The sequence below is a fragment of the Drosophila bipectinata genome, chromosome 2R (assembly GCF_030179905.1).
Source record: "Drosophila bipectinata strain 14024-0381.07 chromosome 2R, DbipHiC1v2, whole genome shotgun sequence".
Classification (NCBI taxonomy): domain Eukaryota; kingdom Metazoa; phylum Arthropoda; class Insecta; order Diptera; family Drosophilidae; genus Drosophila; species Drosophila bipectinata.
Window position 1 is genome coordinate 17,129,735 of NC_091737.1, and position 16,438 is coordinate 17,146,172.

At 44.9% G+C, this 16,438-nt stretch overlaps 2 protein-coding genes across 5 annotated transcripts in view; both read right to left on the bottom strand.

Moving 5' to 3' along the window:
• jbug (filamin-type immunoglobulin domains fbug) overlaps positions 1–9,222 on the bottom strand; it is a 21,521-nt gene extending 12,299 nt beyond the window's left edge. For 2 of the 3 annotated variants that reach the window (XM_017235447.3, XM_017235454.3), the window contains exons 1-9: positions 9,137–9,222; positions 5,407–5,741; positions 2,974–3,624; positions 2,611–2,916; positions 1,638–2,374; positions 1,324–1,579; positions 841–1,170; positions 520–717; positions 29–465 (exon numbers count right to left, since the gene is read on the bottom strand). In XM_017235447.3, the coding sequence (XP_017090936.2) occupies positions 29–465; positions 520–717; positions 841–1,170; positions 1,324–1,579; positions 1,638–2,374; positions 2,611–2,916; positions 2,974–3,624; positions 5,407–5,643 (3,152 nt within the window). In that variant the 5' untranslated portion in view covers positions 5,644–5,741; positions 9,137–9,222. The remainder of the gene's footprint in view (positions 1–28; positions 466–519; positions 718–840; positions 1,171–1,323; positions 1,580–1,637; positions 2,375–2,610; positions 2,917–2,973; positions 3,625–5,406; positions 5,742–9,136) is intronic. The other variant, XM_070278718.1, reaches the window with a different exon arrangement.
• A 607-nt stretch (positions 9,223–9,829) lies between these two features.
• Positions 9,830–16,438, bottom strand: part of LOC108121401 (cyclic nucleotide-gated channel beta-1) — a 58,957-nt gene continuing 52,348 nt past the window's right edge. For both annotated transcript variants that reach the window (XM_017235468.3, XM_017235467.3), the window contains exons 8-11: positions 15,350–15,517; positions 14,822–15,050; positions 13,317–13,462; positions 9,830–13,255 (exon numbers count right to left, since the gene is read on the bottom strand). In XM_017235468.3, coding sequence (XP_017090957.1) covers positions 12,945–13,255; positions 13,317–13,462; positions 14,822–15,050; positions 15,350–15,517 — 854 coding nt within the window. In that variant the 3' untranslated portion in view covers positions 9,830–12,944. The remainder of the gene's footprint in view (positions 13,256–13,316; positions 13,463–14,821; positions 15,051–15,349; positions 15,518–16,438) is intronic.

The window sequence follows — 16,438 nt, forward strand, 5'->3', positions numbered from 1 at the left end:
TTCCGAGAAGTGTAATCCTGAAACTCACTTGTAGCGCTCTCCATCATCCGGGGAGTCCCGGCGATAGTCCGACTGTTGCTGCTGCTGCTGTTTGTGCAACGCAAACTTATTGTACTGCGTATTCCGGTGCGTCTCGTGGTCCAGATCCGGACGATTGTACTGCAGTTCCGTGTTTAGCTGCGTCTCGGTCATGTTCGCCAGCGATTCGAGCGAATTGTGCGAGAGCATGTGCTTTGTCTTGTTAATTACGTCCCAGCTGTCGCGCCGGGCGGATGCGGGCTTCATCGAGGACACCCTCACATTGGAGGAGTGGTCGATGCGCGGTTCCGGCGACCCGGTCCGCCGCAGCCTTTCCGTGGTGCCGTACAGCGAGGGGCTGGCCCGGACATTAGAGTCGGTGACGTAGTTCGAAGTAGACTTGTAGGTGGATGACTTCTCCACGGTGCGGGTAGTTTCGTAGCCATTCTGCAAGAGGGGATGTTTAGTATTTCTGAAAGATATACTGTAATGTATAACTACCTTGTTGAGGGTATTGGTCACCGGACTGCCCATCCTGTGGGTGGCCGTGGTGATGTAGGCACTGTTCGGGGAGTACCGCTGCACGGGCGACACGGAGGCGTGCCGCGGACTGTTGCTAACGTTGCGAGTGGAGCTCTCGTACTGATTGGAGGTCTTGATGGTCAGCGGACTGTGGGTGTGCACCTCGCTGGAGCGGGTCTGTATGGGCGGCAGGAGGTATAGAGTAGGATTAGCAATGGAGCTGGTAAGGCCTTGGAGTTTAGACACAAAAACGGGTATAGAATTTGGGACACCGAATCGAAACAAACAAAATTTAGTTACATTGAGTGTGGGACTAGGTATTGGGCTAAGCGATCTGGTCAGGGTGCTGGTGGCCAGCTGCTGGTGTCGCTGCTGGAAGCTGCTGCTGCTGCTGGTGCTGGTCACTTCGCGCTCCTCGCGCGGCGGTGCCAGCTTGGGCTTCGTCACCCCGCGCCTCTGGCTGTACAGCTCGTTCTCCTTATCGAAGTAGTAGTCGTTCTTGGTGGAGCTGGTGTTGGAGGCCTTCGAGTCGCGCCGGGCCCCGTTCAGGGTCTCCGTGTAAAGGTCAGCGGAGTTCAGGTACTTGACCGTCGGCGAGCCACTAACTGGGGGCGGCGAGGTGTGGTTCTCCTGTCGAAGGTACTGTTCAGTGTGTGTGTTCGGGACGGGGAGTGATGGGGTGTGTATGTGTTAGCCAAACATTCAAATTTTGATGGGTTGGGGTTGAAGGTGAAGTTAAGCCCATGCCGCATGCCGTAGCCCCTCTTGTCCATATCTACTTACCTCGCTCTCTCGCTTATAGTACCTGGAGCTGGAACTATGGTAGTCGGTTGTGTCCAGCTTAGGGGAGTACTGCGGCGAGTAGCTGTTGGTCCTCTCAGCCGTATTGTGCCTCGATAGCGAGGAGTTCCGGTAGTCGTTGTGCCTGGTGTTGGTGGTCGAGATGAAGTGCATCGAGGGACTTTCCGAGCGGTGCTTGCTGTCATGGAGTGGGCTGCTTCGCGTCTTCCCAGATCTTCCCTTAGTGCCCACGCGCATGCTGAAGTAAATGAGTGGAAATAAGCCAGGATTCTTGGGTTCGAAAATTATATACTCACATGAAGGGTGATCCTTTGACATCGTAGCCATTGAAGTAGATGTAGACTCGGTACTTTCCATTCTGCCTGGGCATGAAGGTCACGCGGTACTTGTTCTCGACGATTTTCTCCACGGAACAGACCAGAGAGTGCTTGTCATGGACGATGTCTACGTGGAGTTCCCCGGACACGCCTACTCCCCGGGCGTCCACCTCGAAGGTGTGTGCCCGGAGGGGCATGGCTCCGTCCAGTCCGTGGACGGATACGCCCGAGGAGTCGAACACGGCACAGGTGAATGGTCCGCCCTGGATGTGGCGGCCCTGGTAGGTGATGGCTATCTCCCAAATGCCCGCCTCGTCCGGCTTAAATATGGCACTGTGACCCTCGTCGATCTTTTTAAGTGGACAGTTGTGCGAGATTCCCGTTGGCGAGACGGCCGTTACCAAGATATCCTCCGTCTTGGGAGCCCCGGTGGCATTCACCAGCACCTCGACGAGACTGCCCAGGGCGCAGGGTGCCATTCCGGGAGGCGCCACCTGCAGCAAGCGGGGCAGCACGCGGAAGAAGTGTCCTCCCAGGCTATCCTCGCCAATCTCCACCACAATCTCATGCATCCCGTATCGCTCCGGCACGTAGACGCCCTCGCCGTGGGCATTGAGCCGGACGGGCTGGCCGGGTTGTCCGGATGGCGGCACCACGTGGCAGCGAACAGAGCTGAGGCTTATGTCCCGGGACAGCACGTCGATGCGGAAGTGCGTCTGCGTGTGAAACGGACATTAAGAATTAAAATGCATTTTATTCCGTATATTGCCAGATACAAATGTGTTTAAAACAATAGGATTTTTGGTATTCAAAGTAAATATCTTAATAACTATTAAAAAAATAGTTATTTTATCCATTGTTTATTATACTTCCCTCATTTAGAAACCAAAAATTATTATCTATATTTTTGTGAACCCAATTGTTGTGGCATTACATGTATGGCTTTACTCACCGGTTCGCCCACCCGGCCGGATGTGCTCTCCAGGTAGACGTTGACGAGGTCGGAGAGCGGTGGCCTTGGCGGCACCCACTGCAGGTGGGCCGCGTAGGCCATGATGCCCAGGTGCTCCACTTCCGGGTTGGCCATGTCCTTGGCCGTCAGGATGGGCTGCACGCCCAGTCGAGCGCCAGCATCCACGGCCTTCCGAATATTGTTTTCATAATGGAACGGATCGGTGCTGAGTTTTTCCGGGGCAGGAGCAGAACCCCCCAGTCCCTTGATGATTTCGCACATCACACGTCCATCGTTCCAATCGGTCTGCATAATTCATAAGCTTTAAAAATTGCAAATTGAAATAAAAATGACAGAACTCACCGTAAAGTTCTTCACAGGATCTTTGACCTGGGTATTGACCCATCTCATGGTGGCATTGTAGCCTGGTCCACCGGGCTTCATGAAGTACGATAGGTACGTCATTCCGGACAGCTCATCCAGCCAGGGCGAGGCCAGGTACTCCGGCTCGAGAACCTTGGGAACGCCAAACTCCCGCTGCGCCATGTCCATGGCCTGGGTGCAGTTCCGCACACTCTGGCTGGGATCCAGGCTGCGCCAGTGGGGGAAGAGCCCCGGCTGGCAGTAGTCTAGCAATGCTGCCAGGTTGACGCCACTATTCCAGTCGGTTGTTAGGTTGGTGATCTTGCAGTCCGGGAGAGCAGCCTGCAGCCAGGCAAGCATCAGCTTGCGCGGCGGGAACTTGCTCCTTCCGATCTGGTAGCGCACGATCAGGGACCAGATGAGGCCCAGGATCAGCTTGATGTTGCCGTTGACGATGTCCACATTGCCGATATTCACCAGCTTGATGTGGTCCGCTTCGATGGACTTGAGCGCCGTGGTGGCGTTCTCCAGATAGTGATGCTGGTTGGCGGGGCGGCGGTTCCACGAGGGCTTCAGCGGTCGGGTCTGCAGACTCTCAACGAGGGCGCAAAGGCAGGTGCCGTCACAGAAATCCGTGGCCCAGTCATGAACCTGTAATGACGAGCCACAAACTGTTATAATTTCTGCACCATCATTAAAAGTATTGGGAGTTTAAGGTTGTTCCGAACTATAGCAAAGCACCTGCCAAGATACTTCACATCACGCCCTCCCATGTCGGCCTAACAGGCAGCCCCTTCCTAATGAGCAATCAACCGCCCCTTTCGCAAAACTGGTGGCCCACTTCGGTGCTCCAGCTTGAAGCTGGGAGCCACTCGACATGGGAACTAAGGAACTGAGCGGCTTTCTCCGACTCCAGCCCGGGTGCAGCCAATTGTGCGCGATTTTAAGCATTTGACATAAAGCTTTTTATCTACTGGCTGTCAGCATTCCGGCAGAGACTACCTGGAGCTGAAGCTGGAGATGAGGTCGGGGACAATCGCGTGTCTGTTTGCTGTGTGCTGTGTGCTACCTAGGAAAATATTCATTGGATGCCATAAAAATCTCGCACATAGTTGCGCCATCGCTCTCTAACGAGCAACAAAAACAGCCTCGGGCTGTTGTTCTTTTGAGCGCACAACCTTTAAATTTTCGAGATACTTCTGCCTGCTTTTACGTTTGGGGGAGTTGGATTTTCACCTGGCACTTGGAATCTACCTTTAAGTGAATTTTTATTTGCATGTGAAGTTTCCAAAACATCTAACATAAATACCTTGAGCTACCCAGCTCATTTTATTTTCTCGTTTACGTTTTATGCATATGTGTCATACAATGTTGATTGCATTACTATTTGTCTTATTTGTGCGCCTGAGCTAGAATAAGTTGGTTGTAAACATTGTAAACAAAAAATACGCACACTTGGCGGTCTCGTTTTGGTTTGGTGACCTAAATAGACGCGAGCCAGGTCACTTTTGGCCCGGGTCTCAGTCTCAATTAGCGCTGTTTACGCTGGGGTCTGGGGTATGGGGTCTGAGGTCTCTTCAGCCTTGCTCATCGCATTCATTTTTGGCCCAGCCGCGTCGAGAAAACAAAAACCCAAAAAAACACACGAAAATTATACACAAAACTGGACAAGATCGTGGACAAAAGCTTTAGCTTGTTTCGTGTATTGTAACTGGTAATGGGAATCGATGCGTCGGCCTTGGCATTCAACCGGCCAAATATGGTCGGTTCAGTCCGGACTTGGAGCTGTGAGCGCCGGACTACGGACTCCGAGCCCCAAACTTGGTGTATGAGAAAATCCGAGTGACTGAAAACTGACAACTGAAAAGTCCCTGGACAAATGAAATGCATTGTTGCGAAGTATATGAATTCGTGCGAGTACTCTTGGAATTATTGTAATTGTAATTGCTGCTGTTACTGCTGGCACTTGCCATTGAAGTTGGCCAGCTCTGCGGGGGCGTTTAAGCCAGGTTTCAAGAGCCCCACCATTTAGGGCAGGTTGCGGAAGAGCTCCAGTTCATAAAGAGGATTGAGTCAAAGATCTTAATTCTTTTATTAATAGCTTGGAATGAGATCAGTTTACTAGGAAACAAGTATCAATGAATGGGAGTTGAAGCCTATGACATGGGCTTTAGTTTTTATGTGTTTAGCTAATAAGGAAACTATCAAATAACTATAACATTACTCAATTTTTCTTGGTAATTTAATGGCTAATAAAAATTCCTGTTGTTACGTTAGTTCTATGAATTCCTCGCCTATTGGACCCTACCCACTGATTGGATAATTGTTTTTTGCGCTTCATTGATCAGATATTCAGTCAGTCGGTTAGAAAGTGTTGCATAACCAACTGACTATAGTCTATAGACTACAGATATAGGTATATTGTGTACTCACCTGCATTCCTGTCTCGCGCAGGTGCTCGTTGACCCAGTTGCGGAAGGTATTCGCCTGGATCTCGACCCAGAGATCCTCGTTGCCCCGGATGTTCATGCCCTTGGCGGCGGTGCCCTCGGGACTCCGAGCCACCAGGCCGGCGTGGGTGATCTTTTGCGTCTCGGTGGTGCCATCGGAGTTGTGCTTCAGCAGCCCCGCGTGCGTCACCTTGGCGCCCTTTATGTCCTTGACGTCCATCGCAATGTGGACTGCACTCTTCACTTCACTTCACTTCGCGTCACCTGGTTTCACCTGGGCTCGTGCATATGTACAGGTGTGACTTTTTCGCTCGGTCACTGGATCGGGAAATGGACAGCGGAATTTCAATTGATTAGATCAGACGCGAATCGAGAAGGGGCTTAGTAATAGGTTTCGGTTTCAGTTTCGTTTGCACACACTCGCAGCTAACAGCGAACTGACTCGATCTGAAGTGGCTCGGCCTGAGCGGCGCTCTCTCCAGGCCTGGCCAAAACAAACGATGACGTCAGTCGCAAAGCTCAAAGCTTCCAGCACGGAGCTGCACAAAAATGCGGGGGGGTATGGCCTATGGACAGCAAAAAGAGTGAGTGCTGGCTGTGTGTATGCGAATATCTCTGAATCTGGCTATAAAGAAAAACTGGTTTCGTTGCTTCCAAGCCAAAACGAAGCGGGCGAAAAGGAAAATTGAATACAACAAAAAATAATGAAAATAAAATAGCAAGAGTCTGAAAAAAAATAACAGAAATCACTTAGTTTGGAATTTCGCTGTGGCGCAGATCTCGTGGGCAGTGTGTTGTGCTGAATGACTGTGACTGTGAATGTTGATGTTTTGAGCAAGTCTTTCACAAACGCCACTCTAGAAGGCCAACAACGTGTGTGTAAACGTGGGAGCTACTGCTACAAATGATAATGATTGTAATCACAGCAATGAAATCTGCCATGATCAATTGTCAATTGTTTGCCCGTTTTCACTTGTCGCACTTTTACCTTAAAAATTTGCACAACACAAACCGAAAGTTGTTGGCTGGGCGATTTTTCTTTTTGGCATTATTCCACAACACCACCACCGTGTCTCAAAAGACAACGAGGCGTCAAAAAAGACTGTCTAACCGACTTAATTATAGGAAATCCGGTTGCACACACCATACATCATACCCTGCACAGTCCAGTTCTGAGCAAGGTTGGTATGCAGATTTCCAAATAGTATTTATCGACGAGCACTTTTCAACTCCGAGAGGGAGGCAAACCACTCCGAGATGACATCACTCATCATCATCGGAGTGTCGAGCTCAGAGATGACACTGAACAAAAATAACATCCGAATTCGTCATACATTCCTCACATTTCTATGTAAAAACTTCCATACCCTTCTGGACATTAAAGGCCTGGAATTTTGTTTATCATTTCAATCATTTTAGCCAAAAAAAATGAATTATTTTAAATTTTTGTCAGTCGTAAAAACTGCGTTGTTAAATTGCATAAATTAAGTGATGGAGACGTGGAAATAACTGAATTGCTTCTCCGATTTATGAGTGATCCCGCGGCTGATGTCATTTACTGACACTTGACATTGGCAATGAACCTAATTAGTTGCACTCGCCAGTGGAGTGGAATGAGCCCCACTCCCCCTCAGCCTCAACCTCAACAATGTCGTGTTCTATATACTTGGCTCCGGGCAAGGTCATCAGATTGGTAATGGGAATGGGAATGACTCGGACTCGGACGCACTGGCCAATTTGTTTTGGCCTGTTTGCCTATTTGCTCAGTTCGCAGTCGGTGAGCAAACATTGGCCAACGAAAGTGTTGGCCGGCGCGGGTCGTGACTAAAATTGGTAGAAAAGGGCCAGGCAACACACCTAGTTTAGGGCATTACGTAATGGCCAAATATCCAAGTTTGCACTGCCAAATCTCCATATACAATGTGTATATATTATGTGTACAGTATCTATATCACACAGAATGCGAGGTGCACGTAGGTGTTTGGCATTTTTTACACTTTTCGATTTGTTTGCTGTCCGAATATAAATTTTTGTTGGTGTTTTCGCCTTGCCAGCCCACACGGCGTTGATGCAAAATCTTGGAGTCGTCGTCATCGGGTTGCCACCCACACACGATTTTGGTTCAACGCCTCGTTCTGGACGTGGGTGAGATTTCAAGTTTGATTTGTGCCAAAAGCCACCACCAAATGGCCATTGATTTCTCAATGATTCTGATTCTGATGCTTAAGTGGCGGCTGTCGGGCTACACAACTCTGTTTCAAATTCGGCTGTGGGAATGAATTTGGTTAGAGGTTCTATGACAACGTCATTAACTTTTGAAATATAGTAGACTAACTCGTGTGGAGGTGAAGCCCATAATTATGGTGATGGATGGTTTGGGAATTTACTACAAAAAGTTTATATGTTCTTCTCTGGGTCTTTAAAACATGAAGCTTCCTGAGGATGATGGCTTGTTTGTGCTACAAGTTGTTTATTTTTATTGATTTTTTATGAAGTGTTTAGTTATCTGGTTAGTGATTGGCTGTGAAATTTGTGGAGGAACTTTTGGCATTTCGTAATTCGAGATATAAAGCTAATAGGCGACTTTTTGTAAAACACATTCTGTTTCCTGTTGGCCAACTGCGAGTGTAAGGCCTGAGGGCCACGCCTGAAAGCCAAACGATGGCTCATTAGCGAACGCTTCTACGGCAAACAGAGGTTTATTTTTGGCAACAGTTTATAGCCGTTTGTCATAAATAGAAAACACACATGCCCATGCCAGCCGACATTCCCTACGCTTTTCGAGCCGCTGCCAAGTTTGTGTCTTCAGTCTTTTGATTAATGCCGTTAGGCGTCGCCAAAGCGCAGCCAAGCCAAACCTAGCACTTGAACATGTGAGTGTTTATTATGGTGTGTGTCTGCGTGAGCACTTGTGTTCTATTGTTTTTTAATTTTTGCTCATTACTCTGCCTCGTTTATTCGTCTAAAAGCCGCAGCAGCAATTACAATTGGCTAGACCAAAGAGAAAAGGGGTCTTATTGTTTTAGTTTTGTTTTTTTTTTTCGGAATAAAAGCCTTTAAAAACCAATCGAACAGCGTAAAAACCAGATTCAGATTCAGACGCAAAACGCAGACTCAGATTCGCTTTCGGTTTAAGTTTTAGTCTGAGTTTGGGCTTGGGTTTTGTTTTTGTGTTTTCGCTTCCCCCATCGCATTCGCTTATTATGCAATGGGCTAGGCCCGCCGCCGCCGCCAGATATCTGAATATCTGACTATCTGGCTATCGGGCGGAGTCCGACTTTTGGTATTTATGCTCTGGCCTATTCACACGCTCTGCTCCGACGTTGCCCGTTCACGTGTTTAGCACAAATTCCGCACTCTAACCCCTCTAATTTAAGCAGCAGTATACAAAATTAGAACAAAACACGGCACGCAAGTCTTGGTCTTGGGGCTTTGGGGCTTGGAATTATAAAACCAAAGCAAACGGGCCAAAAATAAAGCCAAAATTAAACACAAGACAAAAGCGAGACGAGACATAAGATTCATAAGTAAAAAAAAACAACAAAAAATAATTGTATTTAACGTTAGAAGTTATTAAAAAGTCAGCGGGGCGGGAGCCCCACATATCAGCTTATGTGTAGTACAAGTTAATAGCCGGAGTGCCTTGTTTTGCTTTTGTTTCTATCTTTTTTTTTTTGGTATTATATTTTCCCCTTTTGGCACTTGTTGCTTACACTTCGATTGCGGGATTGCGGGGTTTTGGGGGCTTAACTTGGCGTTCAATTCGAAAACACGTCCAACGCGCACGAGTTACTCACAGAGACTGAACTGAGCAGTTCAGCGATCTGGCCGAAAGCTCGTCGTCTGGCCAAGAGGGAGCTTCCACTGGAATTGGTGGTCGGAACTTGGAAAACGATGACGTCGTTTTCGGCGTGATCTCGGCTTGTTTTGTTACCTTTTGGCTTTTGTTTTGGGCTCTCGCTTCGCTCAGGTGCCAGCCTCAAACTCACGTTGCTCGGCTTCCGCTTACCAAAGCGGCTAAGAGCGGCTAGCAGCTAAAAGCTAACAGCTAGCAGCTAGCGGCTAGCGGCTTGTTATTCAGTTCGCTTCGGTTCTCGAGTGTTGGCCTAATGGACTCGAACTCGGAGTGGAGCTCGTTAATTGCAGGCGTCGGCATTGCGATGAGTGTGTGGTTTTGGTTTTGGCTTTTGTAATTGAACAATTTTGCGGCTTTTTCTCAGATCTCTCATTGATTACGCCATGCATTGGCTGTTGCAGTGGCAGTGGCAGTTGCATTCGATGGATGAGTCGATGAATCGATGGATTGTTGGATTGCTAGATTATTGGATGGTTGAATGCATTTACCCTTTCCCCCGTCCATAATCCCCCATTTGTAATCCCCAACTCCTGGCCAAACGAAACGCACGTTTATTTCATGTATTAAGAATTTTTCTGTTTTGATTTTATTTGTATTTCAGTTTTTATTTTGTGGCTTTGTTGTTGTCGTTTTATAATTTCATTTTTTCATCGTTTTGTGTGTAAGTGTGTGTGTTACCCTTTTCAGATTTCAGAGTGGTTCAGCAATGTAAACGGCTTTGAAACTCTCACGCTATAAGCTCGATTTACCTTCTGCAAATCGGGGCCCTGCCATATCTGATCTGAACTATAGTGACCGTTAAAAAATGCATTTTAGTTGCTTGACGATCTCTTCTATATGTGAAGTACATGCTGAATTAATTTTCTGTTTAGTTCTTATAAATTAATTAATTAATTTTAATAGTAAAAATAAAGCTATAAATGTCTTGCTTTTTTTGTGTGTTTTTGGTTTTTTTTTTTCATTTCTTCTATTAGATCTCAATGCATAAAATAATGTAAAAAATTATTATTATGTAAGCCATTCAAACTTGCAGCCATTGTTTTTCACTTTTGGCATCAACAACACAACCGAATCGATGTAGTTCCTTGTTCTTCCTTTTTACGTTCAATAACAAATAGATATATGTCTATATAATGCGTTCTAACGGAAAACCTTCGGAGAAATCAGAGGGAATAAATCTAACAAACGACAACCAGGATGTAGAGACCCGTCTCTGGCCCGGTCCTGGGGTAAGCGTGCTAATAAGCCATAAAAATGTAATTAATTTAGATATACATATTATTCAACTTTAACTTTGGCAATAATTGGCTAACTAAGGAATCAAAACTCCGATAAACTCTCACAAGTTGTCGTTAGTTTTCATTTAACACGTTCCTTGTTCATTTTTGTATAAGCTTTTGTCTTAGATGAAACCCCATTTGATGTTTATTGTAATTATTAATTAATTTTTAATCCGTTATATGATAATCCGAAATGTAATTAGGTTGAAAAACATGAAAAAGGAGTAATCCTTCTATTCGCTGACTTGGAAATAGAAATTAAGTTAGTACTTTGTCGACGAAAAATCTAAGAAAAATCCTAACAAAATTCGAGTCAAAGTTTCATTATTTTGGCCTATCATTTTTGGCATGAAATGAGTTTCGTTCCAGTTTCCGTTCTCCCGGCAGATACTCAAACGTATCCTGGCTCATTCTCTAGAGTTTAGAATCTTATTTGAGTTAGCTATATAATTATTAGATTTCCTTATCAACTCACTTCTGGGTTTCTAAAATTTTCTTCACATTTTTTTTGTTTTCTTTTTTTTTTATTTGGGAGTTGACACTGAACAAGTTGCTTATACGACCGCGATTCGATCTTTTTTGGTCTTCTCTGGTACACATCTAATGGTATAACTAGGTATAACTAGAATTATATCTAAATTAATTCATTCGTCTCATCGCAGCCCCCATATTATGGGGAGTCCTGAACTGCGTCCTGCGTTCTGCTACAGAACCATCGATTTCCTAAGATACAATGTATTATGTGTTATGTCTCAACTACGATCTTCAGCATTGGTTTTTAGAGTTTTGTTTTGGGCGACTAACTAAATTTAAATACATTTAGACCTTTAAACTTTTCTTTATCATATCATGTATAATGTAGATATATCATTTACGACAGTAGTACAATATAGTATTGCATTAAAAGTGTTTTCTTTTCGAGAGACCTACTCGTTTATATTGATTTTATTAATAGTGTAATGTTTTTAGCTTGATCTTTGAGTTTTTCCTTCTCTCTATAGTACTATATAGGTTTTTATTTTTAATTTATTTTCGAGTGTGTGGTGTATGCTCTGGCAGTTCTTTTCCAATAGTACAAATATTTTGCAAATATTCACTTAGTTGTCCATAAATTGTTTATGCATTATTTTCAGTTTTAAAGTAAATCGTTTCCCATATACACATCTAGTAAATTTTCATTTATTTCACGAATTACAATTAGCAAATATTACAATAGATATATGACGTATTCATTTGTTACACACATGAGTTAAAGTAATCTTTATGTTAGTTATTTTTTCGGATGATCTATACTAGTACTGACAGGCTATACGCCGTCGTCAATGCTCGATGCTAATGCTAACTTGAGTCCTAGATCGAAGGTATTTACAATGGGGAATTCGAGTACCCGTTTCGGTTCGGTTTAGTAACCATTTAAAATGAAGCAAGAGCGCCTAGGCCTAATGATGTCCCTATAATTCTCAATCTATTTCCGATTTTCGTAGTGTGTGTATGGCAAAAGTGTGGTAGTATGAGACTGGCTAAGAAGTTGAGACTGGTTTCTGGAAAAAGTTACTTCGGAATGTCTATTAAAGCTCTTCCGATCCCCCGCCAAAAACTCTTACATACAATTGTTTAGGGTATTTTGATCAGAGTTTTCTCTTCGTATTTACAGATAGTCGGGCCCAGTCGAGGCCCAGACCTTTCGCTATTGGCAGTGCCATTTGTATTTTTTTTTATACTTTAAATTTAACATTTTGTGGTGTCGCATGATCATAAGAGATTTTAATTGCACATCTTTGGGGATGCCTGGCGCCCTCTCCTCCCCCTCGTAACTCATAGCTCTCCACACATCTCTCGGTGCTTGTGTCTAAAGCGAGCAGTATTTGGCACAGATCTGTGTCCCCGCCTCAGCCGCCTGATCCGCCAGATCCTCCTGATCCTCCCCAGCCTCCGTCCGATCACGATCTTGATCCCGATCCTCCTGCTGCTGTGTAGCTGCTGCTGCTCCTGGTATATATTTTTTGGTTTTTTTATTGTTTAGTAAGGCAATTAAGGATGCATGCATGACACACACATACACACAAGAACACACACACATACAGATGTAAATACAAAACACTGTGGGTGAGAGTGTGGGCGAGAACGAGATCGAGAGAGAGAGAAACACAAACATGGACGAGCAACAGGCAAGACAGAGAAGGTGGCGACTGAGAAGGGGGCGAGAGGGCGAGATGTGAGATTCAGGATGCAGGATGCAGAATGCTGGATGCGGTATGATTATCGCCAAGTTGCCAGATCGGATGCAGTTCAGTTGTCAGATGATCGATTGTGATGATCGTGGAGTCATGAGGAACATGATATGTACGCCATACCGATCGCCTGATGGGGCAGCACGCTCCCGTGTTATATGATACTCTCTCTGTTCCGCTCCAGCTCTTCCGTCTCATTCTCCGGGTCCACGCTCGACGTGGAGGACACGCCGCATATCTGCATCTCGATCTCGGCCAGTCGGTTCTCCAGGTCCCATTGCTGTTGCGATAGCTTCGTATTCAGTGCCTGGTTCTCCGATTCCACCGTGTGCAGTCGCTCCCTCAGCCGCTTGATCTCGTCCTCGAGAGCCTCGTGGGAGCCCAGAAGGGGCGTGGTTCCTCCACCGGCTCCGCCCACTCCGGCGCCATAGCACTCGAGCTGGGAACTGGAGTCGCAAATGTGTCCTGTGGATGAAAGACAAATCGTTACAATCCTTCGGGGGACATTCAGGACTTTCGTTCTCACCGGTGTGACTGGGCTGCGATTGGGGTCGTATCGAGTGATGCGAGGTGGCTCGACTGCGCGGTCTTTCCTCAGACCCATGGGCACTAGGACTCACCGATCTCGGCGAGTCGGTGGCGCGGGCCAAACGATCTGCATAGCTGCGGGGACTAAAAAAATTATGAAAATGATTCAGTAATTCAATGAAAAAACGAATTATCTTTTAAAAAACTGAGTAATGGTTCAGAATAATGGAAGCCTTTAAATCCATAGGAGTATTTATATTACTTAAACCTAATCCATATTTAAGCATTATATAAAAACCTAGGAAAATGGAGTCACAACACTTACACTTTTGGAATCCTTTTTAGCGATATCTTTACTGTTTCTCAACCAATTTAAAAGCGGAATACCATTTTTGAATCAGAAATAGTTTCACCTTCAATCTACGTCAAAAGCGATGAAAAATTAAACATCAAAATTTTTGCCCAATTTTTGGCTATAATCTGTAACACCTTTGGGGTAACACCTTTGAAAATTTGGAAAAATAGGGTCAAATTTTACTTTTCTAGATTTTGTTTGCGAATGAAACTACTTCAAAGCACAAGGTCGGGAAGGTGTATCATTTCTTTATCTGACAAATATTAGCCGAGTTATGACTCATTTTCTGAAAAAAAATACTCCGAAAAGCAAGTTAAGACCAGGAGTTGCTAAAATAGAAACTTTTAAGTTACTTTGCAGCCAATATTTTAATTATTTTACATCGGATTTACAAACGGAATACCAATTATAAATCGGTGTTTCAATCTCCTTTGATCCAAATAAAAATATTGACAAAATACTCGAAAAAAAATTTTGAAAAATTTTTTGTGAAAATTGTGATGGTACCCCTTTGAAAATTTTTGAAAATGGGGTAAAATTTTATTTTTCTAGATTTAGATTGAAAATAATTATACTTGGAAATACAAGTTTGGGAAAGTATACCATTTCTTGATCTGCCAAGTATTAGTCGAGTTATACGCATTTTTCCATTAGGAAAAGTCAAAAAATTGTAACAGCGATTTTGATATTTTTAATTTTGAAAAATTGTGACCTTTTGACACACGTTTAACGGATGTTTTAACTATTTAGCAACCAATTTATAAACGGAGTACCATTTATGAATCAGGGCTCTAATCTCCATCGATCTGCATCAAAATATTGCAATTTTCGAAAAATAAAAATTTTGACCAATTTTGGTCCAAAATCATGTTACCCCTTTGAAAAATTACCAAAAAATGGTCATAATTTTTATTGCCAGATTTTAATAGAAACTGAAACTACTCGAAGATCTAAGATCAGGAAGGTATAACATTCATAAATGTGACAATTTTTGGCCAAGTTATTTCCAATTCTCTATAAAAAAGGACTCGTTTTCCTGGCTAAGACCATGGTGATGAAAATTGGCCAAAATGTTATCTATTTAGAAGCTACCTTAGCCAAGCTATGGCAACATAGGAATTTACAAAATATTCTTGTACTAAGCTCACCTGTAGCCATGCTGCTGCGAAGACTGTTGCGTGGACTCCTGCCGATGGGGCAGATGGGTCGGCTGGGCGGCCTGGTGCTGTAGCTGCTGCTGCGGCTGGAGTGGCTGCTGGTGGTGGTGCAACGCGGCCGGTGGCAGCCACATCTCCTCGAGAGAGGTGCGGCCACAGCTCTCGACTAGGCCCGGCGTCGATTGGCAGCGGCCCATGGCAACTACATTAAAGTATTTTACTGTTTTTGTGGTTTAAATCAAAATCGTTCGCAAACGGAAACGAAAACGGACGCAAATGAAATCGATAACGAAAAAAGGAAGGAAAGACGGAACGGAAGGCGAAAACAATCGAATCGTGTTATTCTGGGGCAATCGTATTCGTAGTCGTATTCGTATTTGGTATCTTTGAATTTCGAAGGGTGTTTTGTTTTGGGGGCGGGGCTGGGAGGTCTAGGAGGTGGTGGGACTGGAGTGGATATGGGGGGCTGGCAGTTGGGAGGTTGTTGTGGGTGAGGAGCAAATAAGACAAGTGCCTTACCTTTCTCCAGGGGAGCCTTCTTGTACTTCTCCAATCGCTTGACGGCTATCGACTCCAGACGAACACGCGCCGCCGGATACTCCTTCAGCACGTCCCACATGTCCTTCTTGCTGAGGACGAAGAGGTCGCTGTAGCCCACGGAGCGAACGCTGGCAGTGCGTCGGTTGCCTGTTTTTGTTTCGCATCGGGAAAGTTGGCAAAGCAAATGTTTGCCAACGCAAAGAGAAAAGTTTAATGGTCTTGCAAAAAAGCATTTCCCTGGGTGAGTCTGGGCTGTGTGTGTGTGTGTGTGTGTCTGTTGTGTGTTGGTGTGTCAGTATGTCCTTAGATTCTTCTTGTTGACTTGGGCGCACAAAGACATTAAAATTGCATGCCACACACAATATGGATGTGGTAGATAGAATTGGGTTTTGAGGGGGGGGGGGGCGGGTTTCGAGGCATTTCGAAAAGGAAAATAGGAACATCCTGGCTGTATTTTATCTTGGGGGAGTAAATATTGAATGGGATCAACGGAAAACATGTTTTGATTAAAATATATGACCAGAGCTGGGTTGCTGGGTAAAAATTTCAAAAAATTTCCAAATGCCCATGCAGTTTCAATGTTTCTTTGTCCAACCAGAAGAATCCAAGTGGTTCGTGTGTGAGTGTGTGTAAACAGGTCGTATACTTAATTTAAATTACACACAAATTTCAATACAATTACGTGTAGAGAAACGTTTAAATTACGTCCAGGCAAAGCAATACAACAACAACACCGACTCTTAAACAGTCGAAGGCAAATATATCGAGAGAGATGTAGAGAGATACACAGATATTAAGATAGAGATAGATAGATAGATAGATAGATAGAGAGAGAGAGAGGTATAGCTACTAACTAACGTAAGAAATTGCATGTCGGTGCGAAATTCCTTTAGGCCATTCTCACCGTTGATTGGACGTGAATGGAACCAAACCGTAGAATAAGGCTTAAATCATGCAGAAACACAAAGAAACTTTAAACAATTCGATTTCGCCATCTCTAATTGTTTGGGGCGATTGTTATGGGACACTGGATCGGAGTGGGGCCGAGGGGCAGTGGGCGTTGGGCGT